Here is a 27,145-nt window from a genome sequence, read left to right as displayed (position 1 = left end):
GGAGGGGCAATTGATTCGATCAAGTTCGGCAGAACTGGGGGTCCCCGTGAATTGCGTCACGTGATATGATGTGTATACGACATATTTGAAGTATTTACAGAAGCGGTAAATGAACATGCTTTGGGAACTCTTGCGTTCGGTGTCCTTCCATTAAAAATGCTGCGATAATACAAAGGGGACGATGCTGTCTACCTCTACGTCATGTCCGTATTATGACTCCGAGTTTCCGGTGGGGGAAAGAATGAACGGGAGAAAACCAATACAAGAGGGGTTATAGTAGAAAAGAAGGAAAAACAGAGTGTGAATAAAATGATATGCCCAGCATTATGAGATCGAGAAAATGAATAAAGGCAACAAGACAAGGGGACGTAAAAGTAGAAGAACAGGCCGGGGAGGGGCTCGGCAAAATATATTTACTCAACCCTCGTTTTCCCTTCTTCCAGGAAACCGAGACGAGCATTGCTTAAGCCTCTTTGATGTTTTCTGGACGGAAGGAATTGCCCAATGACAGGGTCTGAACGAGCCTTAATCAATGCATCTTGGTAGCCTTCCGCACCAGCCGGAGGCGTGTTTAGTTTGGGCCAATTCACCTGAAAATCATTGTTAGCGGCCGCTGGGTAATATATGGGTGTGTTATAGTTCGAATACTTACATAGAGCATGCCATGGGTAATCATGAAGCGGGCACACCACCCAGCGAGTATCAGCCAGAAAATAACGAATAGCCGCAGGGGCCAAACGGTAGAATCGGGAAGACGTCGTGTAAATGTGGCCACGATGATCATGAAGAGACCCGCGGCAAGAATGTATGGAATAGACTGGATTATGAGCGGCCGACGGTCGACGAAAATCTGAAGATTTCCCAGAGTGGATTCAGGGCAGAGGTAGGCTCCCAGGAAAACATCGAAACCATCCTGGCGAGGACCGTCAAGGAAGTTGTTCCGCACGTATCGAGTAATCGAATTGTTTAGATCCTGAAGCATGCCGGCCCTGGTTCTTTGGCCAGTACGAGTGAAGTCAGTCTTCAAAGCACCGGTTCCGGAATACGCCTTGGAGACAACATCGGCGTTATCTGCCCATATATTACGGAACAAGTTCTCGAAATCGCGATCATCGTTAGCAGCTTCCCCTCCGCGTAGGACTCCCGCTTCTGTGAGCTGTCTCGTTAACGCCCAACGCCCAAGCATACTCTGGACGACGTTTGTACGATCCAGGCAGTCCATACAATTCGTTCGGACAACGCTGCTTTGTAGCGCTCTTGGCTCCAGCTGCCCACTAGCAGCACCTGGGTTCTCGACACCGCGGAAATAACCGCCCTGAGATAGACCAGTGATGAGGCGATCCATCAGAAGCTCAGCGCGGTGCCATCTAAGGCCCTTTGTTTCATTGTGGAAGTCAAAATAGACATAATGAAGACGGTCCATCTCCTTCTGCGGGTCGTCTGGTTCTAAAACATGCAACTTCTCTGAGGATTCGTCATCTGCCTCAGTCACCTCGCTTGATGATGACACTAGCACACGAACTAGTTGTTCGTAAGCTCTCTTGACGCGCTCTTCCCTTCCCTTTTGATTTACCAAGTTGACTAGGTAGTTGTCGCCATAGAGCCTGATCTGCTCGTCAAAATGTCTGCGTGCTGATTTGACCGCAGTTTCCACCCCTCGCACTTGAAGTTTGGGTGTATATTTCAGGTTATTGACTTCGGCCCAAAAGACTGGGACGCTACCTCGCGTCTGCACGAATGACATGACTTGAGGATCTTGGCCCAAATCGGCAGACTTTTCTTTGGTCATAGCCTGTCCTCCAGCAAACCCAGACAGACCACCAGTCGAATCATTCAGGATTACAATTTGTTCGGTCTCGTTGTAGTTCGAAACGTGTCCTTGCTCGTCAATTCCGCGCGAGAAGTATCGTGTGCCAGCTCTGTGTCTCGACCTGCGGGTGATAAGTGCAAAAGTGAAGGTGGTAGACTTAACCCTAGCGGGCGTGATACGGAGCATCCCGAATATGACCGGGAGGATATAGGGGTCAGCACCCGGCTGCGGGCCATAACGGACACTTGTTGTATTATGTTCTCCAAGACTGAAGTCAATCAGGTCGGACTGAATAAACCGGTTCCAGAAAAAGCGATCATCGGCTCGCTTCCACATCGGAAGGCTGGCATCGCTCTGCGACTGACGCTGGAAGCTGTTGGTTAGGTCCAAAGCGTAGGAGAAATACATAGGCCCGGTTCGAAGCAACTCCTTCAACATTGCCAAGTAGGTGTCTTCGTCATGGTCGTGCAGTGGGCGCTCGCGGAGAGGAAGAAATTCAGTACCAGCGACTTTGTAGACCATGTGGCCGCGCAACCGCCCCATAGGCTGAGCTTTGGTAATGACAATAATGTACTTGTCTATTGGGGAATAAACGAATGAGTAATGATAAAAATTGAAAGTGCCTTCCGAGGATTGACATACCAAGCTTCAGCTTAATGATACCAAGGATACCAGCGATGCTGGAAATGCGCTTAGCACCAGACAATGTGCCGCTGTTTAGGCGCAAATCGCCCGTTGGACGCTCAACAACGAGCGTTGGAGCATCGGGCGACGAGGGCGACGTAAAAGCATAATGAGCAGGAGACGCATGGAGGTTGATGTCTCGAAAGGGGAGGACTGAGTGTACCATTGCGGCGATGCCCACCAGTGGTGGTTAGGTGATGGGGCTGACGAGGGAGTACTCTGAGAAGGGCGAACGAGCGTTAGAGATGTGGTAGGGAGATGGTGGGGAAATTCAGCACATGCTGTCAAGAATGAGAGGACGGGTAGGTTCCAGAGAAAAGCGAACGTGAAAAGGAGAGCAGCTACTTCCGAGAAGTGGAATTATGATGCAGGAAGCATGTGCAACGATGGCGAGCAGTGAACACCTCGTCCACAGCCAGTAGGAAAGCCTAGGCAATCGCCAAGCACAGGCAGGAACGGGCCCGGGCACCAAGGCCGCTTTCTATTTGTGGTAAGTGGGCAGTGCCGCCCTAAGATCACATAAGCAGGGTCTTCCCCACATGTTGTCTTCCGTTTCACTTGGACTAGAAGTTGGACGATTGCCCGGGCTTCACTGTGTCCGGCAGATTAGCATGCTAAACAGGGTGATAATACTGCAATATGACAAGAAGCTAAGAACTATCAACTATTGGATTACCTAAATACAAATATCGCTACTTAAGACCTCCCAGAATGATGACCTGGTGTTCAGCCACACCATACTTGCTCCCCTCCTTCCCAATGTCCTTCTCTTTAACTCCACCAAAGGGAGCTTCAGTTGTATTGATTTCGCCTGTATTCATCCCCCGCAATTCCTGCCTCCAATTCCCTAGCAACTTGCCGGATCTTCTTCACATTGTTGAAAAAGTAACCTGCAAGACTATGTATCCCCGATAGAGCCAGTAAAGCGTAATTGATATCATCGTGGAAACCACCAGAAAGTCCTTATACAGCCCATTCTATATTCTTCTTCTTCATACTATCTTCAGCTTCTGTGTATCCTGCTTCCAAATAAGAGTTAAACATCGTACTATAAGATGGAAGAGTTCATCCATAGTCGGGTGCCACGGCGCCCACGTGACACTGAACCAAGGCACCCAGGCAGGAACACGGACAGAGCAGCAGCCCCGACACCGCCCCGCTGCTAGCCAGTGACCGCCAGTCACAGTCGCAGTCTTGGACACTGGCAATGGCAGGCTGGCAACTGTGGCTGATCTCCCCTTCGTCATCAGCGAACCTCAACAACGCTGCCGCTGCCTACCATCTTCAACTTTCTTCATAGACTGCCCGCCATCACCTCCCGAGCATTTCGATCCATCCACCCTACCTTTCCTACCCCACTTTGTCGAGCGCACTGTTCGGCCTTTTCGACCTCTCGATTCCTTGCTTTAAATACCCGAAGTTCTATCAGAAAAGCTACCTGACCGACCGTTTCTATCATGGCTTCCAGAGCCCCAGCAGGTGCCCGCCCGGGTGCTAGGTTCGCGCAGTTTAAGCTCGTCTTGCTTGGTTAGCTTCCCTTGTCTACTGTCCTCTATTTGTCGTATTATATCACAGAAGCGCTAACGTGGTACCAACTTCAGGAGAATCTGCCGTCGGAAAGGTGAATCCAACTTTCGCCCTTTAAGTTTCATTATATTGTCGGTCGCTGACTTATTACGCTCCAGAGCTCGCTGGTGTTGAGATTTGTTAAGGTATGGCTTGGAATATATTTCCTGCGTGGCACCGCTTACATGTTGTAGGACCAATTCGACGACTATCGAGAATCGACGATCGGCGCTGCCTTCCTTACACAAACCATCTCGCTGGACGAAAGCACGACCGTGAAGTTCGAGATTTGGGATACAGCTGGTCAAGAGAGATATAAGTCCCTGGCTCCTATGTATTATCGCAATGCGAACTGTGCCGTCGTTGTCTATGATATCACCCAGGCCGTATGTTCTCGGACGCTTTTCCTTTTGCCCATGCGCCTTGCTAATAACCGGGAAACTGGAACAGTCATCTCTAGATAAAGCCAAATCATGGGTCAAGGAACTACAACGCCAAGCAAACGAAAATATCGTTATCGCTCTCGCAGGCAACAAACTCGATCTCGTCACCGAGAACCCGGACAAGCGGGCAATCCCCACGGCCGATGCTGAGGCATATGCGCGTGAAGCCGGCCTGCTATTTTTTGAGACCTCCGCCAAAACGTCTGAGAACGTGCGCGACCTCTTCACAGCGATTGCAAAGAAACTCCCACTTGATCAGGCCGGACCTCGGAACATGCGAACAGCGCCCCGTCCTGGTGTAGACCTCCGGCCGGAAGCGCCGGGAACCCAAAGTGGTGGTGCTTGCAATTGTTAGAGGCTTTTTGCTGCCTTTGCTTTCTTGTATCTGTTATTCCTGGGTTTTGCTGTCCATCCTTTCCTTCTTCTCTAGACGCGGAAGGTGCACGTTTCCGAACTTGACTGTATGGTTGCCGTCAAGCGCGCGCAATCAACTGTGCCAACCCAACACAATTCTACACTTTCTAATACCTCTGCATCTGTGTTAATTTTGCTCTGGTTGGCCAGATCCCCGTGGTCCGGTATCTCGTCACCTTCTTTGTTTACTGGAACAGGGTACCAGATAATCATTGTTGCGCACGAGTCTGGTTGTGAAAGGGCTTCGGTAATCTCCCAGTCATTCAGGCAGGTTGGGTGTTGTTTCACTGTACCTCTTTGTGTTTCTTTGTCCTGTTCCATATGTTCCCGGCGTCCGTATTCTTCTTCTATTGGGTTCAATTTATGTTACATTTTCTATTTTGATCAAATATCTTCTGCATTTTCCAGTATGCTATGACTATATAATATATTGTGCCAAATGCTCAAATGCTCAAGATTTGGTGCTGACATCATTATCGTAGCACTCGGGCCTTCAGCCTGTCCGACACAGTGTAACGGATTCGCCTCCCTCCCTTCAGTTTACAACCCTAGCGAATAATTTTAGCGATTTAAAAATAAGGTCAAAACGTCCTTAAAAACTATGGAATACTAACTACTCAATATTTTGTCTAGCAAAGGTCATGCATGTGTAGTAGGAATGAACGTAGTATTGTGAAGGCGGTACGACGCTTCCCGAGCTTAGCCACTACGGTAGGTATGGCGGTGCAGGATCGGAGCGGACCGCAAAAGGTAAAAGCACCAAGAGTTCCGATCCGCTGTTTTCTCCCTCCCATCATCATCCCGTTCAACGGAGTCGCCCCCATTCCTTAGCCAACAGTTGTGCGGCTCATCATGCTGCGTTCTTCTGTTCTACAGAGTCGGCAGATACTGTCGTCTTCGGTTCGTCAACGGCCAACCCCCCAATGGCTGTCCAGAGCCGGAGCAAGTAGCCGGCTTGCAGGTCAGGTATGGTGACGAAAACACTCCGCCTATTCCTCAACCTTGCACTAAACTGATCCTGAGACTGCACAGCGATTTTTCGCCGATTCGAAGCCTCCCACGCCTGCTACCCCTTCTTCCGACACTGCAGTTCCCCCGGAAACCGGCGCGAAACAGAACTCAGGTACGCACCAATAGCTCGCCGCAACTTGTTGAGGTAACAATTGTTCTGGATACTGAGAATTAATGCAGGCCCAGATGCTCCTAAAAACCCAACCCCTGCTCCAGCTCGCAAGACTGGTCGCTTCCGACGATTCTTAATCTACCTCATCCTAACGTCCGGTTTGGCCTACGGCGGGGGTGTCTTTTTGGCACTAAAATCCGACAACTTCCACGACTTCTTCACAGAATACGTTCCCTATGGCGAAGAGTCCGTACTTTACTTCGAGGAGCGCGATTTCTACCGTCGTTTCCCGAACACCCTGAGAAATCAGAGCCGCCTTCCCAACCCTCGGGATGAAGGCAGTAGGGTCACTATCCCAAGCAACAGCGGGTTCTATTCTAAAGAAGTCGAGCAATCGGGAACCGATGTATCTCAGCCAGGGCCCCACATGAGTGCTGTCAACAAAGAGAAGGCTGATGAGGCGGCAATCAAACCCGCCGCAGCGAAGCCCGAAGATAAGTCGGCCAAAGTCAAGGAAGTTAAGAAACAAGCCCCGAGTGAATCCGAAAAGCCAAAGCAGGAGTCCAAGAAGTCGTCCTCATCCCCGATCACAACCCTTGAGTTTGCTAAGGTCAGCGAGGGAGATGAGCCGATTGTTCAGGAGCTAGTCAAGACGTTCAACGACATTATCACCGTCATTAGCGCCGACGCGGACTCGGCTAAGTATTCCAGGCCCGTAGCAAAGGCCAAGGAGGAGCTCCAGAAGATCGGTGAACAGATTCTAGGAGTCCGAGATGAGGCACGCCGCGCTGCCCAAGAGGAGATTGAAAAGGTCCACGCGACTTTCGATGAATCTGCTCGCGAGCTCATCCGCCGCTTCGACGACGTGCGTACAAACGACGCCGCTCAGTACCGCGAAGAATTTGAGGCCGAACGCGAGAAGCTTGCGCTCGCCTACCAGCAAAAGATCCAAACCGAATTGCAGAGAGCGCAAGAGATCGCAGAACAGCGTCTGCAGAACGAACTTGTGGAGCAGGCAATTGAACTTAACCGCAAGTATCTGCATGAAGTGAAGGATCTAGTCGAACGGGAGCGAGAGGGCCGCCTCGGCAAGCTATCTGAGCTCACTGCTGGTGTCGCTGAACTCGAGAAACTCACCACGGGATGGAGGGAGGTGATTGATACCAACCTCAAAACCCAACAACTTCAAGTAGCCGTGGACGCGGTTAGATCCGCTCTTGAGCGCTCAACCGTTCCTCGACCGTTTGTGCGAGAATTGGTTGCTGTTAAGGAGCTCGCGGGAGAAGACCCAGTCGTCGAGGCGGCTATTGCATCCATTAACCCCACAGCTTACCAGCGTGGTATCCCCTCAACATCCCAAATAATTGAACGTTTCCGTCGGGTCGCCGACGAAGTCCGTAAGGCCAGCCTGCTCCCCGAGGATGCTGGAATTGCAAGCCACGCAGCGAGTATTGTCCTGAGCAAGGTGATGTTCAAGAAGGATGCCGCCGCTGGGAGTGACGACGTTGAAAGTGTTCTCCTACGCACAGAGAACCTCTTGGAAGAGGGCAACATAGACGATGCCGCGCGTGAGATGAACTCTCTGAAGGGATGGGCCAAGATCCTGAGCAAGGACTGGCTGGCGGATGTGCGCAGGGTCCTAGAGGTGAACCAGGCTCTAGAGGTAAGTCGCTCCTTCTTATTATTGTATACAATATTATAGAGCAGCCAGACTGACAAAAGCTTTATCTAGGTGATTGAAACTGAGGCGCGCCTTCAGTGTCTAAGGGTTGAGTAGATAGATACTACCTGCTGCTTCTTTGCTTGATTGTAACTTACTTCCTGTGCCCAGGACATGTATCTCTAGTTATTTCTTTTTGTCTTTAGACTCAAACGCTAGTAGAATTTCTTTTGTTCCTATACTTCCGTAGCAATTGGCTTGTTGTCGCGATTGCCTTGTTGTAGAATGTTTGTTGTGTTTGCAACCGTGTGTCACGGGTAGAGTCCAGACAGGAGGCGAGACCCAATGACGATCATGCTATTCTTGCGGCCTTGCGCTTTTCCCGAAAATGAGGATATTCTACCTTATATTCATGACCGCTTCCCTTATGCATCCTCTTCTTTGCCGTAACACGCTATCTATTCGCTGCCACGATCACTGTGCTCTCTGGTCGCGGAACCACGAATGATACCGCGACCAGTCCTTCGTCATTCTTCCCAAACGATGCGAGTGGAGAACATAGGAGAGCCGTGAAAACCGGAAATGACATCGACTATTGACGAACTACAAGTGACACGCAGCTGTGCAGATGACTCCGGAGCAAGGTACTAGGGAGTCGGTCGGGGGTAGCTCTCGCGACGAAGAGCGAGGCACCAGAAACCCGCGGCGAACGGCCAGCTCCGGCGGATTTCTTGTCGATTCGTTCATACCACGATCAAAGAGCCTCCGAACCAGCGGCCAGCACCATAATCTCTCAGAAACCGATCACCGGCGCAAGCGCGGAACACCGGAAGCCGAATCTGCTCCCAAGAAACGATCTCGGTTCCGTTGGAGTCGCCATCGAGAGTCTACGAAAGAGTCGGATGATGTCGGCCAAAATGCGGTAGAGAATAAGGAGGAGGACACTGGCTCTTGCCATTTTGCTGAAGATGCCACGGTCCCAGAATCTCAGAGCCGGATTGTTTCCAACCATACGGCGGGCAACATGGAGAGTCATGATGACCAAGGTGCTTTAGGCTTGGATAAAGACTCTCTACAAATTGTCAACCTCGCTTTAAACTTAAGTGAGTCGAGGAGAAAGGGAAATGTTGGCTATAATGCTTCAAGTCAGGTACCCGGGGGTACATGGGCGCCATCAGGCGACGGTCGTTCTTCTGCTGCAGGGAGCATTCCGAGCCACGGCTCATACGCCAGTCACAGCGCAAGCAAATCTCTAGGCGATGATCGAGTGAAGCTCACCAGATCTCAAGCATCCACGGCAACGAACGATGTGATGAAATCACTTCCCGGATCCGCAACATCCTCCTCCGCGCCGCAAGGGTTCTCGGCGGGGACATTGGCGCGAGCTGCAAATACTCGGCGGTATTTTGAGCTGCGCCATGAGTATTTACGCCTACTTCCTTCTCTCCCGCCTCTCAGCCTACACGAAGATCATTCTACAGCCGACCCCTCACAGAGTGCGCAAAAACCATCACATCGTGTTTATAATCCACTCCAGGCAATCCGCAATCGTAAGGTCAGGTTTCGTGAGCGTTGTCCCATTGATCCTGAGGCAGACGGATGGAACGACATCGACAAAGTTCACAGTTGGGTTAATTCAGTTGAGGCTCAATACAGTCACCAGACGCGGACTCACCTTGAGTGTCTCAAACTTCCACCTTTCCAGGGGGGCCATGTTGACGCACCTTCGAATCAAGATGTGGACGGTGTCGATGATTTTGCCGCCTCGCCACCATCCAGTCTCCGGCGCATAAGCCGTACAGGCAGCCTTAAGACTCGTAGGCCCAGATCTGACTGGATAATATTCCCCGATGAACTTTTTGCCGATGCAGCCTGGGTCGAAGATGCGCCAAACAAGAGCAAATTGACGGATAAGGATGGGAACACACTCTACCCAGATCCATCTTCTTTGATTGTGAATGACTTCAATCAAGAGCAGGCGCAGGGGAAAAGCTCAGCTAGTACCGGACGACCCTCGTCCCATACTTCTCACTCCGATGCACGCCAACGGTTGTCGGTTGACATGAAAGATGCTGGTCGTGGAAGGCAACCACGCAGGTTCAGGGTTTCGCAGCGCATAGGCCGAAGCAGCAGTCCATCTGGGGAGGACCTAGGCTCCAAAAAGCGCAAACTCAGAATTCGGCCGCGGAGCTCCTCAGGCTCTAGCGTAGACGTGAAGCCATACCGTAATTCATTCCTGAACCATGCAAGATCTCCTGGAAGATCTGTATCGCCTTTGGGACGACAAGGGCAGACGTGGAATGAGAAAAGGGGCTCGTTGTCGTCCGGTCCAAGCGCAGACGATCGCTATGATCCTCTATCATTGGCGAAAATAGAAGGCCACATGTCTAATGCAGACATGGATGTTGGGTATTTCCCTGGCATTGCATCTAATTTATCTCCTCCATCAAGTCGTTCCCCCTCTCCCGCCAAGCGAGGCTTCTCGCGAGCAGTTGGGTCTCGAAGAGGCCAGGGCCGAAATAGCCCCAACAGTAAAGGTGCTGATGACGACAGCTCTGTTGACTTTGATGGCGTACGCCAGGACAGCATGCCGTTTACGGAGCCTTCCGCTCAGATTGATGTCGAACCCCCGCCTCTTCCCACCAAGGCCTCGACATACCATGTAGATGGCCGGAGGCCCAACCATCATGAACGGAAAGACTCTGCTCCACATGAATCCAAGTTGCGTGGGATATTCAAAGGGCCCGGGAAGATTGCGGGCAAAGTCGGCAATGAGGTTTCAAAAATGGGAGATTTCATCCTGAAAAAGGATGGCGGAGGGCATTCACGCCAGTCCTCCTTTGTGATGTCCGACGACAGCGAGTCTTCTTCTTCTTCTGATGATGATGATGATGAAGTGAAGGGTGAGAAACACGGCATTCCTAGGGCTATATTACGCCGCCTGCCCGCGTTTTCTGACGATCTTGGTCGGTCAACACCAAGAAACTCGGATAAATCTCTCGCAAAGAATCATTCGCAAAACCCGCCGACGATTGTCGAACCCCGGCAACTTTACGAAGATAATGAGGCTGGCCCAACTAGTCTCCCCAGCTCTCAAGGCCGACTTTGGGACCTTCAACGGGATGCAGGCAATTCAGTGGGCAAACATTCAGGGAGACGCGGTCATCGCTTCATGCAGTTTGGGCCGGAAATTCACACTATACGTGAAGAGATTAAAAAGGGTCGAATCAAGGACAACTCTGTTCCATACAGCCTTGTTCGTCCTCCCATCACCGGTCTAGCACAGGCCCAGCCGACCCCAACCTCGTCTCCGCATGAATTACGGCCGACACTTCCTGGTCAGTCAAGGAGCTGGAGCATATCCGATCGCAGTGTCTCGGTCTCGATCGAATCCGGCGTACCCGGGAAACAAGAGGTTGAACGTACTCGAGCTCTTCTCCTTTCGTCGGGTATAAAAGCTCGAGAGATTGTTCGCCGAGCCGATAATGCGCGCAGCCCTCCACCTGAGTTTCTTCAACGCTCATTCAGCTCGGACACGTCGATACCCACTGTTCCGCGAATCCATGAGCATCAATTAGCAAGCCAAAGACTTCTCAAACGGATTGAAACGTCCCACAAATCCTTTGAGGGCTCAATCGAGCGCCTGCCAAAGGACGCGTTCTCACCCTTGAAGTCTCAACTTTCCACTCTCGAGGACTTGGTTAACAAGTCGCTCAACAATCGTGTTCGTGCCGCGACCGAGGAAGCTGAAAACCTCAGTTTGCATCTCAACACTACCAGCACGCTTGCTGTGAAACAGTTGAGTGACACACTCGAACACGGTCTCCGCAAGCGGCACCGTCGACTACGCTGGCTGCGACGCACGGGGTTCGTGATGCTTGAATGGGCTTTGATCGGGCTATTGTGGTGGGTGTGGTTGATTGTCGTGGCGTTTAAACTTTTCCGGAAGCTCCTTTACGGCATGGCTTCAGGGGTGAGATGGGTATTATGGCTGTGATACCTTTCTACCTTTACTTTCTAGCGACTTGTATTACTGGTGCCCACTAGCATTGCTTATGTATTTTAGATACCACCTTGCACACAGTACGGAGTTATAATTTAATGTCCTGGATGGATTAAACGCTGTTTCTTGCTTAGAACTTTCCAATTTATTTTTACCTCTCCCAGTGGACCTGAGAAAGGGCCAAAAACATCTATATCTATCAAGAATCAGTCGTCACTGTCGAGAGGAATCAACGAGATGCACCGGATGCCGCGAAATATCCACCATGCGTGCCACCCCCATTTCCACATCCACATACTCAACTTGATCGTCACTCACATCCTCAAACCGCCGCAAATCGTCCCGCGTACAACCATGACTTGGAGAAGTCTCCGCCGGCTCAGAACCATCCGCATACAAGCTCCTAGTCGGTCTAGACGGATCAGGCTTCAAATCAACATTCCCCGTCTCAACCTCGCATTCCAAGGGCCGTCCGTCCTCGTTACTCAGGTCGAGTCGACGAAACACCTGGATACATATCTCGCAGTACGTCCTGTTCGCCTCAACCAATCTCGCAATGAGACCGGAGTAGAACGAGTCGGTCCCAAGGAGGATCTCAACGAGGTACCTCCCGATCGTGGTGCAAGAGTATCCCTTGTCCACCAGACAGCGCAGAACACGTGGGAGATCCGTATCGCTGGCGCGGCTTCCCAGTGTGCTGCTGCTGCTGGTGATGCTTGCTGAAGAGGAGGAGGATCCCGAGGCCGGGGCCCTGGACACTGACTGTACGGCGATGTCTAGGTGGTGTGCCTTGTCTACTGAGTTCCCGCGGCCTATTGCGTTGGATCGTCTCAGGTCGTTTGTTTGCTTGGCCCTGTCAGCGTCAGTACCCTTACCCTGGAGCCTGGGGCTCAAGCCGCTACTGAATGCATCTGGTAGCTTTCTAGCGGCGTCGTGGAAGAGCGCGATGGGGTCTTGGGGCTGATCGGGGGACTGCGGGCTTGGAGAGACTTTGTATACAGAAGACATACTGAATCGTCCTTTGAGCAACAAGAATCGGTACTGAGATCCGGCGGGTATCGAGAGAGATGACCTCTGTGACGCTGATATTCTCGATGAAGAGGGAACTACGGCCAGATGAGGACATGTTTGCGGTTTATATATCTTGACTATAAAACATCTTTCACGCTCTGTATTCTTTGTAGGTGCGACAATGTGCTAGTCAATATATTTTGTGAGTTTCATATGGTACTCTTTATTTCCTTGGGTGAAACAACAGCATTTCTTTGCTAGCTTACATAGAAAGTGAATGCTAAATGGTTGTAAGAACATTGGCCAAGAACAATGCTGTTTAGCAACGGAAGGCTTTGATAAAGGTGTTGCCTTTGTATATCTTTATTAGTTGACATATATCACTATTAGGGCTTTTTGTTCTTGCTCCTGGCAGAAGAAACTCACCACAAACAACTGCTAAGAGTGCCCTGTTTCTATGATAGAAATGATATATTATAATGTATAAGTGAATTACCAAATTATACAGAAAAAGGTACAAGAGAAATATCAAACATATCACAGAAAATCATCACAGAAGGCTTTATCCGGGCTGTTTGGTGACAGCGGTTGTAGAAGATAGTATTAGCGTTCATTTGCAGGCAGCTCATGGGCCATTCCACCAGGGCTAGGCAGCTCAGCCCTAGCAGAACTATCAGGTAGCTCCTTGGGGGTAGTCTGGTACTTCTCAGCTGGCGTGCTAGCACCAGGGCTTATTGCAGGTCCAGCCTGCTTCCGCCGACGATATAGTAGGAACCAAACTAGGGCAATTATAAGAGCGAGTCCAGCACAGCCACCGACAACACCACCGGCAATAGCCCCTTTGTTGGTAGATTCTGTTGAGGGTGAGGTATCTGTGTCTGTTTCCGCTGGTGCCTCTGTTGGTGTTTCTGTGGGTGTCGCCGTCGCGGAGGGTGTTCGTGATGCACTCGGAGTACCTAGGTATTCAAAAGGGCTTACTATTAGCTCTCCGGCTCTTATGTCTTGTATGTATACACAAATAGGAACACCGTTCAAGGTGCCTAGTCAGAGACTTACCACTTGCCACAAGAGAGAGTGATTTTTGATCGCCCCCAGTCAGAGGAGGATCCGCACAGCCGACACCTTCACTATCTTCGCCCAAAGTCTGTAAGAAGCCGACCTGGCCAGGCGGACAGCAGAAGTAATGTTCATCTTTGCCTTCGTTTAAGTAGTTGATCCACAGGTTCCAAGTCTCATTATTTGCGCAGTGCGGATCTTGCGTGAGATTGATTCTGCACCCTGATTCAGTCGGGCAACAAATATAGCTGTCGTCGTCGACGCAGTAGGAGCCCTGCGGACAACAGTTATGCCACTGGTTGCCTCCCCAGGGATTGAAGGTGCAGTTGTGCTCGTTTGCAGAACAAGTAGAATTTCGCCGAAGCGTAAAGCCATTCGGTGGGCCGTAGTCAAAGCTGTTCATTTCCGTAGCAACGTATATACCAAAAATGTCTCGCAACACGGCCCCAGTGTGATTGTCTATGATGCAGATGGTTGAGGAAACAGGAGCACGAACGAAGAGCGCGACCGGGCTGGCCGGGGGACGCGGTGCATTATAGCGGCCATGGCAATTGCAGACTGCATTTGAAACGGCGCTGCATACCGTCGATAATTTCCGTTCTTAGGATACAAAAGTCCCGCGGACTGGGAGTTCTGTGGGGTGTTAATCGCAGCAGATAGGGCTACTGGCGGAGGAAAGGAGGGCCAAGGACCGACCCTGGCTCTCGCTCTGATCATTGTTCAATCAGGGAGCGCAAAGGGCTCTGCAGTGCGCGGCGCAGACTTGGAGAGGGAACGGGCCGGCTGGGCATTTGCACATCCTTGTGTTGAGACTTGAGAGTTGAGACCGTGAGACGGGTGAAGCCGCTCTTATGTGTCTGAGCTTCCAGTGTCGCACGCGACCAATTAATTGGTTAATTATCTCTTCAGGCAGGAAATCTTTCCATTCAAGCTTCACATTGACACTGCAGCTGACTCTAGTAGAAGGCTTAGTTCATGCACGCGGTTCCTTTCTTTTGAGCACTTGCGGCGGCGGCAGACATGCGGGACCAAATATAGATCCTGAGATGAGCCTGGTAATTTTAAAGGGGAGGTAAAGGAAAGAAATGAAAGACTTCTGGATAGCTCTTCATGGTTTATTGATATCAAAGACCTTTGCTAGTAGATGCTTTCTTGGTCATGGTTCGTGTTCCTTTATAAAGAGTTCTAGTAAACAGGTAGAATAGTATGACCCCCTCGCTCTTTTCTCAACAGAATTTACTATTGGAAAGGCATCGTGGATTACGAGAGCCCTAGCAAGTGCATTAAAGGGAAACATGCACTCTATTAAAAGACAGAACAATTTGAATGCTATTTGCTCCCAGTCGAGTATTGTAGTAAGAAATTGTATTTAAAATGCCAAACCACAAAAGGTAGTTGAGATAATTTTAATTGACAAATAATCTTATATATTCGAGTTATAGCTTCATGATTGGAACTACCTCCGCTGCAGATTCGTGCCTGTTCTTCAAGGTTGCAGCAGAGTTGAAATAAAAGCGACAAACTGTTGTAATTTAGTGAACCACCAAATGCTGCACAGCGCCTATTTCGTAGTATTGCAAATCATCTTAGCCTCAGCGCATAACAAGCTGCTGGTTTATTCTTGGAACAGCGTATAACAGAGCCGGTATAGTTCAGCTGCAGACCGCTATGTGGCTGGCCTATGACATCAGGCTTACCCCTGCACTGAGTCACTGCAGGCTCAGGCTCACACCCACAGGCCACAGCACAGCTGGAGGAAGAAGCATCGACAGAGCTTATGCAGGAGGACCCTCTGACGATCCGTTACCGACCAGAATAATACCCGGACGGCGGCTTGATAGGACGAATACGACGGTTCTGGCCTGGTGGCGGAACCGAGTACAAAACGGAACCGAACCCTGACATACGCGAACCTGACGCTGTGACTGGTACCTGCGTGGTAAGATACGGTATCTGAGCGATTTGACGCGGCAAACGGGGTGTCCGGTCCCGTCACACAGAGAACCACACGGGCTGCGGCAAAACGTCCAGAACTCCAGACTCCAATTATCCAGACCTCCAGCTCCCTCGCCCTTCTTCCTTTCTCGCTCTCTCTTTCACCTCCAACAAAAAGGTATGTTTGCTCCTCTACTGAAACTCTGTCATATCCCTGCCTGCTTAGTTCAAGGCCCTGTTCTGGACTTCCCCCTCCTAATTGCTGCCTGACGTCCTGTGCCCTCTGCCCTAAGTCTCGCCAGGGCCAGGCCGCCGTCGTTAAAAATCTGCACCCACTGGTGGAGGATCCTGCCCCCGAGCCTCTCGCCCCAGGACAAATAAATCTCTCATACTCCCCCTTCATTTCACAAGCTGACCGCCGGTTCTTTCAATCAGATCTCGAAGAAATAAATATCGCGGGAGTCCACCAATTCCCCTTTTTTGAGCTCTTCGTCATCTACCCCTCATCCAGCTAAGCCTTTGGGATTCTCTGGTTCCAAAGGCCCCCGGACACCACGGCTCACACAGCCGGTTTCTTGCTCCCCCGTCACATTGTATCCCCTCGACGTCTTCGAGACACTCTTAACAACATCCCCCCTCCTACTACTGCTCCCCCGAGTCTTCACTCCGATCGGCGCGCCATTTTCCCACACCTTGACGCCCACTGAGATTTTCCCCTCACCCATTGAGCTGCCGCATAGGACTTCTCTAACGGTTCTTCCTCTTAAGGAGGAAGGGTCTAGGAGGCTTGGTCCAGTCAACTACGGTTGCGAAACTTTTCGCCCTCCCTAGCACGCAGTCGCGTATCTAAATCTTCCAACTTTCCATTTTTTTTTGTCAAGTCATATCCCGTGCTCCGTCGCAACACAGGGTTATGGCACCGACTGCTTGTGTACCTGCTGAAGTATGCATGACAAAACTTTATGATAAACCGGACTTTTATGTCAATAAAAGTCTCGAACTCAGCAATCATGGAGAGGGCGAACTTTCGCAATCTCGGTTGGCTGCCAAGGATCTTACTTTGAATGTCCTGAAGAAACGAGCGGCTGAAGTCGACACCGACCGATGTGCTCCTGGAGAAGAAGATGCCTTCTATGTGGCAGACATGGGTGAGGTTTACCGCCAGCATCTGCGCTGGAAAATGAACCTAGGCCGTGTGCGCCCGTTTTTCGGTATGTTCTTCTATTCATGACATTATCGGTTGGTTGCTAATGGGAAACAGCGGTCAAGTGCAACCCCGACCCGGAGGTCCTCCGCCTCATGGCCAAGCTTGGAAACGGCTTCGACTGCGCTTCCAAGGCGGAGATTGACATGGCTCTTGAGACCGGCGTTGATCCCAGTCGCATAATCTACGCGCAGCCCTGCAAGACTAAGTCCTACCTGCGCCACGCCGCCAACGTGGGCGTGAAACAGATGACCTTTGACAATGCCGACGAGCTGTACAAAATCAAGGCTTGCTTTCCCGAAGCCGAGCTCTACCTCCGCATTCTTACCGACGACTCGACCAGTTTGTGCCGTCTTAGCATGAAGTTTGGTGCCTCGTTGGATGTAGCCCACCAACTCCTCGAGCTGGCACACGAGCTTGAGCTCAAGGTCGTCGGCGTCAGCTTCCACGTAGGCTCTGGTGCGGAAGACCCCAAAGCTTTCCTCAAGGCGGTTCAGGATGCTCGCCTGGTCTTTGACCAGGCTGCTGAAATCGGCCACGAGCTGCACACCCTCGATGTTGGCGGCGGTTTCACTGGTGAGACCTTTGAGAAATTCGCCGGCGTCCTGGGCGAGGCATTGGAGACTTACTTCCCACCGCACATCCGCATCATCGCCGAGCCTGGCCGATACTACGTTGGCACTGCGTTCACTTTGGCCGCGAATGTCATTGCACGTCGCGATGTGCGGGACCCCGAGGAGGCAAGCAAGGACGTTTATATGATCTACCTCAATGATGGTGTCTACGGCAACTTCTCCAACATCATCTTTGACCACCAGCACCCCGAGCCTCGCATTCTTACATGCGCATCCCAGGCGAATGCTCGGACCTCTGCGACGCCGGAGGATGTAGCCTACTCCATCTGGGGACCCACTTGCGATGGCATTGACGTCATAAGCCAGCGAAGCCTGCTTCCGGGCTTGTTGGATGTGGGTGACTGGCTTTACTTTGAAGAGATGGGCGCCTATACCAAGTGCAGTGCGACCCGCTTCAACGGCTTCTCTGACAACCACGAGGTGATTTACATTTCCAGCGAAGCGGGCGCCTCTGCTCTTCTTGAATACTAGTCTGATATCTGTTTTTGTTTTTTTTTTTGTTTTTGCTTTTGCTTTACCATGTTGATTTGCGCTTTCCTGTCTTTACAGCAATTTTTTATCTAGTCGTTTGGTATTAATACAGAGGGAAGCTCTATTTATATAATAGAGTAGACCCGAATGTTTAACCATTGGTACTGTTGAAAAGTTTCCACGTATCATCACTATTTATCCGTGTATATGCGTAACCTTACAGTGGTATCTCTCCGTCTAAATGGGTTTCAACTCCGTCTAACAGCATAAATCTATCCATGCCGAGCCAGCTCCGACACAACCAAGAATGTTGAAGCTATACAAGCCGCTCAACACTCAGCTCCGCTCCAACTCCGTCGCCACCCTGCACCAACCCCCCAGCCTCCAGCTTCTTCTTCCACTTCGCAGACTCATACCGCGCAAGAATAAGCGTGATGCGAGCGATTGCCGTCGTGTCCGCAGCCTCGGCAACAACTTCCGAGGCGGTGCACGTCCAGCGCCCAAACGCCCAGTTGAGGATATAGTACACTGACTCGCCCGCCGTGGAGTTTGCCGATGGTCTCACATCCAAGTCGTCCGATGAGCTCGCCGGGGGCGTTTGTGTCGAGCACTTCAAAATCCCCTTTATCCTGTAAACCTCCTCCTTCGGCGCTGAGGAGAGAAGCTTTTCCAGCGCGGCGACGTCAATCGTCCCCTTACCCTCCTCCGCCTCCCCTGTCTGTCGTAGTGTAACCGAAAGAACCTCCACCTCAGACTGATGTCCATGACCATGTTCATGCCCGTCTACCTTCCCACTATCCAAATCCTCCTCACCCCCCTTTGCAAACAGCGCCCCATCAATCCCCAGCAGCACATCCTTATCCACCTTCCCCTTGTCACTCTTAACGCAAGGCGTCTCAACCTCCAAATCCCCCACGCGATCCAAAACATCATCAAACCGCCTCTCCGAAACCCCCTCCCACTTATTAAACACAATCAAATCCGTGTACTTCGCCTGCAGCTTCGCCGTGTAACTCGTATCCTCATACCCCTCCCAATTCTCCACATCAATCACCGAGACCACGCCGTCAAGCACGTACGCACCCGTCCCCGTGGCCGGGTCCACACTCTCGCGCGCAAGCCGGTTCACCTCCATCGCGAGCGTGGCGGGGAATGCACTCCCGCTAGTCTCGATGATGATTCGGTCCGGTGTTACCTCGGAGCGCAGCTGTTCGAGGGCGTCGCTGAGTTGGCCGACGAGGTTGCAGCAGATGCAGCCGTTGAGGAGTTCGCGGACGCCGGAGATTGCGGACGTCGAGGCTAACTGGGAGTCGATTGCGACATCGCCGAATTCGTTTTTGAGGAGCGCCAGTTTGTAGGTTTTGGGGAGTTGGGGGAGCAGGTTTAGTAGGAGGGTGGTTTTGCCCGAGCCCAGGAAGCCGGTTACGATTGTTATTGGGATTGCTGGGGCCATGGTCTTTATGGTTTTTTTTTTTTTCTCTTTCTCTTCGTCTATTTTTTTTCTCTATTTTTTCTTTTTCGGAAAGGAGAGAAGGGGGAAGGTTGAGATTGAAGAATCGTGAATGATGGAGACTGGAGGCTCAGCAAAAGATGGAGGGGAAGAGGGGGACAAGAAGTTGTATGTGCGCTATTCCTAATCGGGACGAGCCCTACACCGGCACTGATTCTGTATTCCGATGTGATAATATTAAGACTCGCCATTCATATGTTGGCCATAAGAAAGGACGGAATGCGTGGACAAGATAAACGGCATGATGAAGTTTAGATGGATGTCTTCGTCGAACGTCTATAAATCCTATCCCTCATCTTTCGCTAGACCATAGGATCTCTGGAAACTGGTGTTAATGTACAGAATGAGAAAACCGGGAATGGCATTCTGCCAGGCTCGGGTGAAATAAGTCGCCCTATTGGATGTTGCCAATATTGAGGAGCCTACATGACAGAGAAATTGAGAAGCTATTTATAATAGTCCAATTCAATGCCAAACTCGTAGATTTACCAGGCGCCAGTACCGGTCACTTTTACATACGCCGATTCAACTATAAAGTCCAGACCCAGTCAGTTGAATTACTAATAAACCTAAACTCCAAGCTGGCCTGGGAATTCACGAGGAATCCCCGAAACGGAGTCCAAGATGTTGAGTGACGGAGATGGACCCGGATATAAAGCCCGGAAACTGAGGTCCGTAAGCGGCTTAGCGCGATATTTAGTACTGCCTTACAGTTACGGCCCAGACCATAGACGCTAGATAGTGACGTCATTGTACGTCCCCTGCATTTAAGGCAGAACAATTGCTATGGCTGTTGTAGCTTCTCGACACCGACAGCAATATGTCTGAAAATCCTACCGAGCAGGTCAAAGATACCGTTTACACCGCTGCATCCACGTCCGGTGAATGGGTGCAACAGAATGTTGTGAATCCAGTCCAATCCTACGTAGGTGGGGAGAAAACTGAGGAGCTTGGTGGGTTCTATATGCTTGTCGTTTATTAAAAATGTTGCTAATTCTTCCTCCCAGGCCAGACGACCGAACCTGAAATATGCGATGAAGAGCACAGAGCGATCGACAGTCTAGACAAGGAGAAAATAGAGGCATTTCTCCGAGAGAAACACAAGAGCAACGCTGGGACGAAGCGGAAGTGAACCAAGAAGCCGGATTTCTGTTCAATGTACAATATAAGACGTATGGCACATGGGTTTGACTGTGAATTTGATGCGGAAATGAATTAAATGCTGTTTTGATGTATGATTATAGAACTGCTTTGAATCCACGATCTAGCGAGCGGTCCAGTCCCAGGAAATCAACTACCTGACCAAGATGGTCGATGCCCCAGAAGCCTTCTTTCTCACCCTTGGGGTTTGTGCATTCAAACCAGGGGAGACCGAATGCACCAGAGTCAAAGGCTTGCTGCGTATTGGCACTCAAGCGTGCTTTGATCTCGGGTCCGTTTGCCTGATATAATTAGCTTATGGTGTATCCAGAAAGGCAAGGCTGTGCTTACCGCTTCGAGGACTGCCTTTGTTTCAGCTGACCCTAAAAACCTCTCAAGAATTGGTACAAACACTTCAGGCTGCGTTGCTTTGGCATTTCCTTTTAGCCAGAACTCCTCATAAACCGCCCCGGTAGCAGAAGCTAGCTTTGAAGGAATCTGTTGAGAGATAGCTGCGAAAGCACGTTGAGCCGCCAAGGTATTGGGTGGGAAACCTTCCGGCATTGACTCTGACACTGGCACTGAAAAGTAACGGGCCCAGCGCATCCGCTCCTGGTTGATCCATTTGTCCTTGTCTGCAGGCCCTCGTTAGTCACTATACTAGTATGTGCACAGGTGGCCGTCTCACTTTTGATTCGGATGGGTGGAGTATTTCCGCAGGCATGCATCAGCCCGCCGAGAAAAATAGGCACAAAAGTGACATCACACTTGCTGAAGGTTGGAGAATCCTATTCCAGCGTCAGACAGCTCCTTTATGGCGTTATAGCTACATTTGGAGTAGTATATAAATAGTAGGAGCTCACCCGTAAGAGTTTGAACGCGATGTATGCGAACGGACTAACAACGTCATAGTATAGGGTGATCTTTGGGGCAGCCATGGTTAAATCAAGCGATCTATGGTTTATCTTGCCAAGGATCAGAAAATAAAATCCAACGTGGTCTTTAGCCAACAGTTATGTTTTCAAGTAGAGGAATGTTGGGAACAGTGTAGGCTGCAGACTGCAGAGTCCCCGCTGCACATCACGGCTGATTCAGCCGAGCCGAGGTTATGTTCGGATTGTTCTATCGCGACATTCTGTTACTACTTCAACGCCAGCCAACAATCTCAACGTTTATTGAGGGGACGTGGGATAAGTTCAGCGCAGGCGCAGTAGATGCGATCAACTCGTGCGCCCGTGGCCCGACATAAACACAACCTTTAACCAGCTAATGAGATATTCTTCGACACATCGCGTGGGCTTTCACGTGGATTGGTCACTATTACCGAATGCCTGAGTATATAGTAACCTCCGATGTTTGATAGACAGCTCTCGAGCCACGGTTGAGTATGCTGGAATCCACGCTGTTAGAGTGTATAACTGCGAGCAGAAGAGGAAGCGATGACCGTAAATTGTTCTGTGCTCCTGCCAATAATGCCGGTGATGAGGGCAAGGAAGGCGCGGCCGAGTCCAACATCCTTCCTCAATTCCAGGTAAGCCCTATGGGGTCTGGGATCTCTTCAAGCATTCACGCTTCAAAGTTCAGGCCAAATCAATTTCTCTTCAGACTTAGCCCACAGTCTAGTTTTCATATCAAAACATCGCACCTACTCAGTTTACTGTGCATCGTTCTACAACATGCGTAACCTTTCTAGCGATGGCATGACCTCGAGCTCGGTTGACGACTCATACCTAGCACCTGAAGCCCAAGGTTTTCAAGATTCGGTGAGCAAGAGGCGTCGGCACGCCATGTACTTCCATCGGCCGCCAGTTTGGCGCTATAGTTCATTCCAAGATGGGAGCTCGTCGCCGGACATGTCTGAGGATTTGAATGGTAGTGACAGAGTAACGGAGGACAACATTTCCATTAGCTCTCTGGATTTGTCCAATAACCAGAAAGGCGATACAGCGCCATATGTGATTCTTGATGATTCCGACTCGGACCACGAGACTCCTCTCCTGGTGAGTACTTGGCGGTGCGGGGGCCGACATGGAAGTTAACAAAGATAAGCAAAAGGAGCGCGACTCATACGGTAAAGTGGCCCTGCCTGACTGTCGGGTCTCAACGGAAACAATCCCAGACCCTTTGCACCAGAAGAAGCCGGTGTTCTGCACTCGCCTGCATTCATATAAGGACATTCGGCTAGGGCTGGGAGAGCAATGGGCTATTGAAGAGGGGTCGCTGATCATTGGCGTAGGCTCAGAGTATACTTTACTCCAAAGTTACGAAAGAAGGGCAGATGAATTTGAGGTTTCTGGTGGTGACGTCTATGTGGTGTGTTCCTTGTATGCGGACCTGTGGGCGCTGTGCGCGAAGGTTTCATCCAATCCGTCACCAGAAGGGAATGATGCTACCCGGCTTGCTTTCCTTCCCCTATGTGCGGTAACATTGGCACCAAACTATAGCGCATTCATCCAGCGGAGTATCAGATGTGCTCAATACTCCGAACCGCACGCGGAAAGATATCCTGGGAATGGGCTGCCTGTCATGCCTCCGCGACGTTCACATAGCCTGACTGCTAGCAACCAGATATTTCGCGGTCCCGACAGTCAGATGTCGTTACCGCTGACTGTTCGTGATATATTTCGAAGTCTTGTGTTGAAACATACGGATGACGATTTTGTGCCGCTAGACTCCACATTGGAGCCCATATTGTCGACGTTGACAAGCAGACGATGGCGTTTTCTAAGTAGGGTGGGGCGCATCAGATATTCCTCGAAATACCGACAGAGTGGCAGGCATCATATGAGACGAAAGTACGATTACAGCCCGAATCAATCATCTGAACCCGCCCACGAAACCGTTAATTCAAAACCGAATGGATGGCGAGGACTGCGCAGGTGGCAAAGGACTCCATCATGGGATAGCCAGAAATTCAAATGGCTGTCGTGGAAATCTGATCATATCAATCCGTATTGAAAAGTATCTCTATGATCGTGTCCTTCGCCATTGATCAGATAGCTTTGCATCCAGGCCAGTGTACATAGTCGATAGAAAGTTCGAGTCGAAGAAATATCAATTCAGCTTCCGATTATACGGAGACATGGGTTGGGTTCCTGGCCAAGCCTACTGGCTGCATTCATTTTTGGGCACGTTTGCCATAACAGTGCAACTCGATTTCATCCCATTGTTCGTGCTCTGAGGGGACCTTGGTGCGGTGCAAATGTAGATTGTGTAGCCCAGCGGATTCCATCAAATCAAAGAAAACACCCTCGCTTTCATGCCGTCTCTTTAGAGCTACGAGGATGATAGCGCTAGGAGACACCTGGACCAGTCGACTTAACACTGACACTAGAGCCGGCTGGCTGTCCGCATTATAAGTGCAGTCTGAGACAAGGACTAGATCAATGGACGGGCTGTCAAAGAGATTATCCGGGAGTTCTTCTTCCCATTCGAGTGGCCGGTACTTGATCTCTGACCCATGCGCCGGCTGCGCAACAGCAATATTCTTACAGATGATATCCTCAACCTCGGATAGGTCTGTGAGCAGGGCGGAGCATTGCGGGAGAAGGCTTGCCAAAGCGATACCAACTATACCGCATCCTGATCCTAGTTCAATTACGTTGAGGGGGCTACTGCGTCCAGTTTGTAAAAGGTCCTCTAGCACCGGGTTGGATGGTCCGTGATCCCTAGCAATTATCTGCTGAAGATACATGACCGAAGATATTGCTGCATCCCTGAACGCGTGGAGGAGGGTACTTAGAATAATGATAGAAAAGAGATTTTGGAGAGAGTATAGTCTCACCAGATATGCCGTGCAATGCTATTCCCGGTTTCCTCCCATATACTCAGTTGCACAGACCGGCTTACACGGAAGCGTCGTTCAACCAGCTTCTCGGCGACCAGCGACTGTGAGCCTCCGAAAGGTGCACTCCAGCAGGATATTACTAGCGGGATACTGCGTTGATCCAACAGAGAGTCTGACAATGTTGAATCTGTGCCGCGGATAGGTTTGGATGTGGTCACTTCCATTATCATTGGTCGCTGTGAGATACTGCTGGGGAGCGATCCCAGGGAAATTGGGAGTTCACGCTTCCCTCCGTGCCACTGCAGCCGTTCCTGACATATGATGTTTTTCTCATCGTGAGCAGGACGGAGCGTTACAAGTAAATCCACATCCTGTGTCAGGAATGCATCGCCTAGATCTGTTGTGAGGCAGATAAGTGCAGAGGCGGAGACAGAGCCAGTTTTTAGCTTCTGCAGCCTGGGAGTTTTGAGAAAACGAATGTAATAAACCATCTCGTGTATAGTTGTAGATCAGAGAATGTGAATGGGCTCCAGAATATTCATAATAATAATCCCTGTCTGTCGGGCGTGGGCTGACTAAGTCGGATGACATCTGCCTTGCCCGCATCCCGTCTGGAATCTGTTCAATCCTCCAGCTCCCTTCCTTGTCTCCCCCAATTCCAACACCCAAAACGCTATCGGTATACTAATTTCCACAATCTAGCTAAACTGGCGCTCTCTTGATTGTCCATGGGGCCTCCTAGATGAAGCTGGAGGAACAGACCTTTTATCTTCAGATGCCTGGAGACAAGGTCTCCTACTAACCACCAACCACCATGATGCGACCGAGAGATCCTCGAGTCAGGCAGACAATCAACCAGATTTCGTATAATCTCGAGTCCGCAAACGAGACAGCGCAGGAACGGATTTATACATTTTCGCATAACTATATATTCCCCTGTTTCTCGACAATTGGAAACTGTGTCAATTCATGCACTGCGCCCTGTCTCCCCACCCGCGACGACCACCTGCGCCGTCGCCGGCGTCGCTACGCAGATTTCGACTTCTACGACGACTGGGAGAACGAAGAGGCGGATGATACCATTTTAGGATGGGGTACAGACGAACTAGATCGTCTGTTGGCTGGGAGCGGGCTAGCGCGGGGAAATTCCGACCAACCTCGCAAGCAGCGGAGGATGAGCTATGGTGCTCGTCGCGCGAGTAGGAGGAAAAGCGGACTTTTAATACCAGACGATCATGATGACCCGACTGTTATCCCGAGCTCGTCATTTCTGGGATTCCTCGAGCGATTCCCATGGAGATTTGGCGCGCGGGGTTTGAAATACAGACCCTCTATCGCTGACCTTCAAGAACACCCGACCGGGTTACGAGACGTACACGAGCAGGACCCTCTAATAGAAGAGGGCGAAGAGACCGGAGGAGGGCCTGTGAATGTGAACAATGGGAGGTATCGCAGTTCAACACAGTCGTCCCGTGAAACCGCAAACTCTCTCAGCTCCCGAGGGGATTTAATTATGAGCGACGAGGAGGAGGACGCGGTACCTTTGGACGACGAATTTGCTATGGCCTTGGCCCGAAGGGGAACAGGGCTGGAGTCGGATGATCAGGAAGGGGGTAAACCCGACAGTATGAGGTCTACCTCTGGTACATTCAGCATAGCACCCACCACATCTTCGAAGAGCTCGAAAAACAAGAAGAAAAAGAAGCGGTCCAGTCGAATACGTTCGCCTCCAAGCTCTTTCGCGGATCTTTCCCGCGATATGGCGTCAATATCGATTGACGATTTAAAGAGGGAGGATGAGCAGGCTGCGCGGGAAGAAGAGCTAGAAATTGTACGGAAACGGCTCGCCGCGCGGCAGGTGGCTTTGCACCGGGGGATCAGCATAGAGGATGTCAAAGTATGTTTAGGAGTGGCCGCGACTTAGCTAGTATTCGCAAGCTAACCGTATAACAGACTGCTTCCATATCTCCATCACAAACAGCGCCTTCGGGTGTTGCTCACTCCACCTTGCCCGTCAACACCTCGGACGCGCAGGGGAAACAAGACTCTGCCCTTAATAACAAAGTAACCCGACAAGACTCTAACCCGCGATTATCCGAGCCTGATTCACGAACTGAACCATTCCCACCTTTGCCCGATACACTCATGAGTCCTGAGAGTATCGAATATATTTCTACCCACTCCGATCCTAGTCGGAATTCGGACGTACGTCTGAGACCCGTTGACCCAGTGCCGGAACCCGAGGATGACGCCCCGAGCTCTAAGACCGATTATGACAGAATTTGAGAGTGCAGGGAGCAGGCATCCCATTGAGAAAAGCTGGTTTGCAGGCAATTCAGGCACATTCATTCGAACTAATATTTGTTTCTTGTGATACCACTTAGCCTATTTCTACCTGTATACTACGACCTTGGTTATGGTTATGATTTATGATTTGGAAATCCTATACCCGCTGGACGAGTTTCTTGGGGAACTATTCCGCCATACCTCTAATTCTCGTCTTCTACGTTGCACTCGTAGATTTCTGAACTAAAGTCGTAGGCCAATTACGGTCTGTTCTCACGTTTTTAGTCCGCCCTGCGTAGGCTGACAGCGTGGTTATAAAAACCCAGGGCGGGTCTGAAAAACGGAGGAGGGAAGTGTACCGTTCCATAGGAGGTTCACATTCCGCATTGATATCGCGCTTGTCCATC

General features: G+C 50.7%; 13 protein-coding genes across 13 annotated transcripts; 7 read left to right on the top strand and 6 right to left on the bottom strand.

The window, feature by feature from the left end:
* Positions 1-413: 413 nt before the first annotated feature.
* On the bottom strand, positions 414-2,660 carry APUU_40552S (putative phosphoinositide phosphatase (Sac1); the record flags this gene model as incomplete). The annotated part of the gene is made up of 3 exons (XM_041703636.1): positions 414-590; positions 653-2,388; positions 2,453-2,660. The coding sequence occupies 3 exons, from the start codon at positions 2,658-2,660 to the stop codon at positions 414-416; spliced, it is 2,121 nt and encodes a 706-aa protein (XP_041556302.1).
* A 1,291-nt stretch (positions 2,661-3,951) lies between these two features.
* Positions 3,952-4,858, top strand: YPT52 (Rab family GTPase; the record flags this gene model as incomplete). The annotated part of the gene is made up of 5 exons (XM_041703635.1): positions 3,952-4,021; positions 4,096-4,115; positions 4,180-4,206; positions 4,255-4,446; positions 4,511-4,858. 5 exons carry the CDS (start codon positions 3,952-3,954, stop codon positions 4,856-4,858), a joined length of 657 nt encoding a protein of 218 aa, XP_041556301.1.
* Positions 4,859-5,769: 911 nt separating this feature from the next.
* Positions 5,770-7,817, top strand: FCJ1 (MICOS complex subunit MIC60; the record flags this gene model as incomplete). The annotated part of the gene is made up of 4 exons (XM_041703634.1): positions 5,770-5,883; positions 5,941-6,040; positions 6,109-7,703; positions 7,773-7,817. 4 exons carry the CDS (start codon positions 5,770-5,772, stop codon positions 7,815-7,817), a joined length of 1,854 nt encoding a protein of 617 aa, XP_041556300.1.
* A 511-nt stretch (positions 7,818-8,328) lies between these two features.
* On the top strand, positions 8,329-11,697 carry APUU_40549A (uncharacterized protein; the record flags this gene model as incomplete). The annotated part of the gene is made up of 1 exon (XM_041703633.1): positions 8,329-11,697. One exon carries the CDS (start codon positions 8,329-8,331, stop codon positions 11,695-11,697), a length of 3,369 nt encoding a protein of 1,122 aa, XP_041556299.1.
* Positions 11,698-11,916: 219 nt separating this feature from the next.
* APUU_40548S (uncharacterized protein) lies at positions 11,917-12,711 on the bottom strand (the record flags this gene model as incomplete). Its single annotated transcript, XM_041703632.1, has 1 exon — positions 11,917-12,711. The coding sequence occupies one exon, from the start codon at positions 12,709-12,711 to the stop codon at positions 11,917-11,919; it is 795 nt and encodes a 264-aa protein (XP_041556298.1).
* Positions 12,712-13,317: 606 nt separating this feature from the next.
* On the bottom strand, positions 13,318-14,173 carry APUU_40547S (uncharacterized protein; the record flags this gene model as incomplete). Its single annotated transcript, XM_041703631.1, has 2 exons — positions 13,318-13,670; positions 13,771-14,173. The coding sequence occupies 2 exons, from the start codon at positions 14,171-14,173 to the stop codon at positions 13,318-13,320; spliced, it is 756 nt and encodes a 251-aa protein (XP_041556297.1).
* A 2,445-nt stretch (positions 14,174-16,618) lies between these two features.
* Positions 16,619-18,015, top strand: APUU_40546A (type III PLP-dependent enzyme; the record flags this gene model as incomplete). The annotated part of the gene is made up of 2 exons (XM_041703630.1): positions 16,619-16,916; positions 16,967-18,015. The coding sequence occupies 2 exons, from the start codon at positions 16,619-16,621 to the stop codon at positions 18,013-18,015; spliced, it is 1,347 nt and encodes a 448-aa protein (XP_041556296.1).
* Positions 18,016-18,331: 316 nt separating this feature from the next.
* APUU_40545S (GTP-binding protein) lies at positions 18,332-19,468 on the bottom strand (the record flags this gene model as incomplete). Its single annotated transcript, XM_041703628.1, has 1 exon — positions 18,332-19,468. The coding sequence occupies one exon, from the start codon at positions 19,466-19,468 to the stop codon at positions 18,332-18,334; it is 1,137 nt and encodes a 378-aa protein (XP_041556295.1).
* An 877-nt stretch (positions 19,469-20,345) lies between these two features.
* On the top strand, positions 20,346-20,657 carry APUU_40544A (uncharacterized protein; the record flags this gene model as incomplete). The annotated part of the gene is made up of 2 exons (XM_041703627.1): positions 20,346-20,478; positions 20,533-20,657. The coding sequence occupies 2 exons, from the start codon at positions 20,346-20,348 to the stop codon at positions 20,655-20,657; spliced, it is 258 nt and encodes an 85-aa protein (XP_041556294.1).
* Positions 20,658-20,763: 106 nt separating this feature from the next.
* APUU_40543S (putative 2-hydroxychromene-2-carboxylate isomerase) lies at positions 20,764-21,603 on the bottom strand (the record flags this gene model as incomplete). Its single annotated transcript, XM_041703626.1, has 4 exons — positions 20,764-20,967; positions 21,017-21,300; positions 21,354-21,453; positions 21,529-21,603. The coding sequence occupies 4 exons, from the start codon at positions 21,601-21,603 to the stop codon at positions 20,764-20,766; spliced, it is 663 nt and encodes a 220-aa protein (XP_041556293.1).
* Positions 21,604-22,341: 738 nt separating this feature from the next.
* On the top strand, positions 22,342-23,623 carry APUU_40542A (uncharacterized protein; the record flags this gene model as incomplete). Its single annotated transcript, XM_041703625.1, has 2 exons — positions 22,342-22,665; positions 22,721-23,623. The coding sequence occupies 2 exons, from the start codon at positions 22,342-22,344 to the stop codon at positions 23,621-23,623; spliced, it is 1,227 nt and encodes a 408-aa protein (XP_041556292.1).
* A 160-nt stretch (positions 23,624-23,783) lies between these two features.
* On the bottom strand, positions 23,784-24,943 carry APUU_40541S (protein N-lysine methyltransferase family protein; the record flags this gene model as incomplete). Its single annotated transcript, XM_041703624.1, has 2 exons — positions 23,784-24,381; positions 24,450-24,943. The coding sequence occupies 2 exons, from the start codon at positions 24,941-24,943 to the stop codon at positions 23,784-23,786; spliced, it is 1,092 nt and encodes a 363-aa protein (XP_041556291.1).
* A 323-nt stretch (positions 24,944-25,266) lies between these two features.
* Positions 25,267-26,738, top strand: APUU_40540A (uncharacterized protein; the record flags this gene model as incomplete). Its single annotated transcript, XM_041703623.1, has 2 exons — positions 25,267-26,349; positions 26,406-26,738. 2 exons carry the CDS (start codon positions 25,267-25,269, stop codon positions 26,736-26,738), a joined length of 1,416 nt encoding a protein of 471 aa, XP_041556290.1.
* Positions 26,739-27,145: the final 407 nt, after the last annotated feature.

The sequence above is a fragment of the Aspergillus puulaauensis genome, chromosome 4 (assembly GCF_016861865.1).
Source record: "Aspergillus puulaauensis MK2 DNA, chromosome 4, nearly complete sequence".
Taxonomy (NCBI): Eukaryota; Fungi; Ascomycota; class Eurotiomycetes; order Eurotiales; family Aspergillaceae; genus Aspergillus; species Aspergillus puulaauensis.
This window is presented reverse-complemented; position numbering and strand designations above follow the sequence as displayed.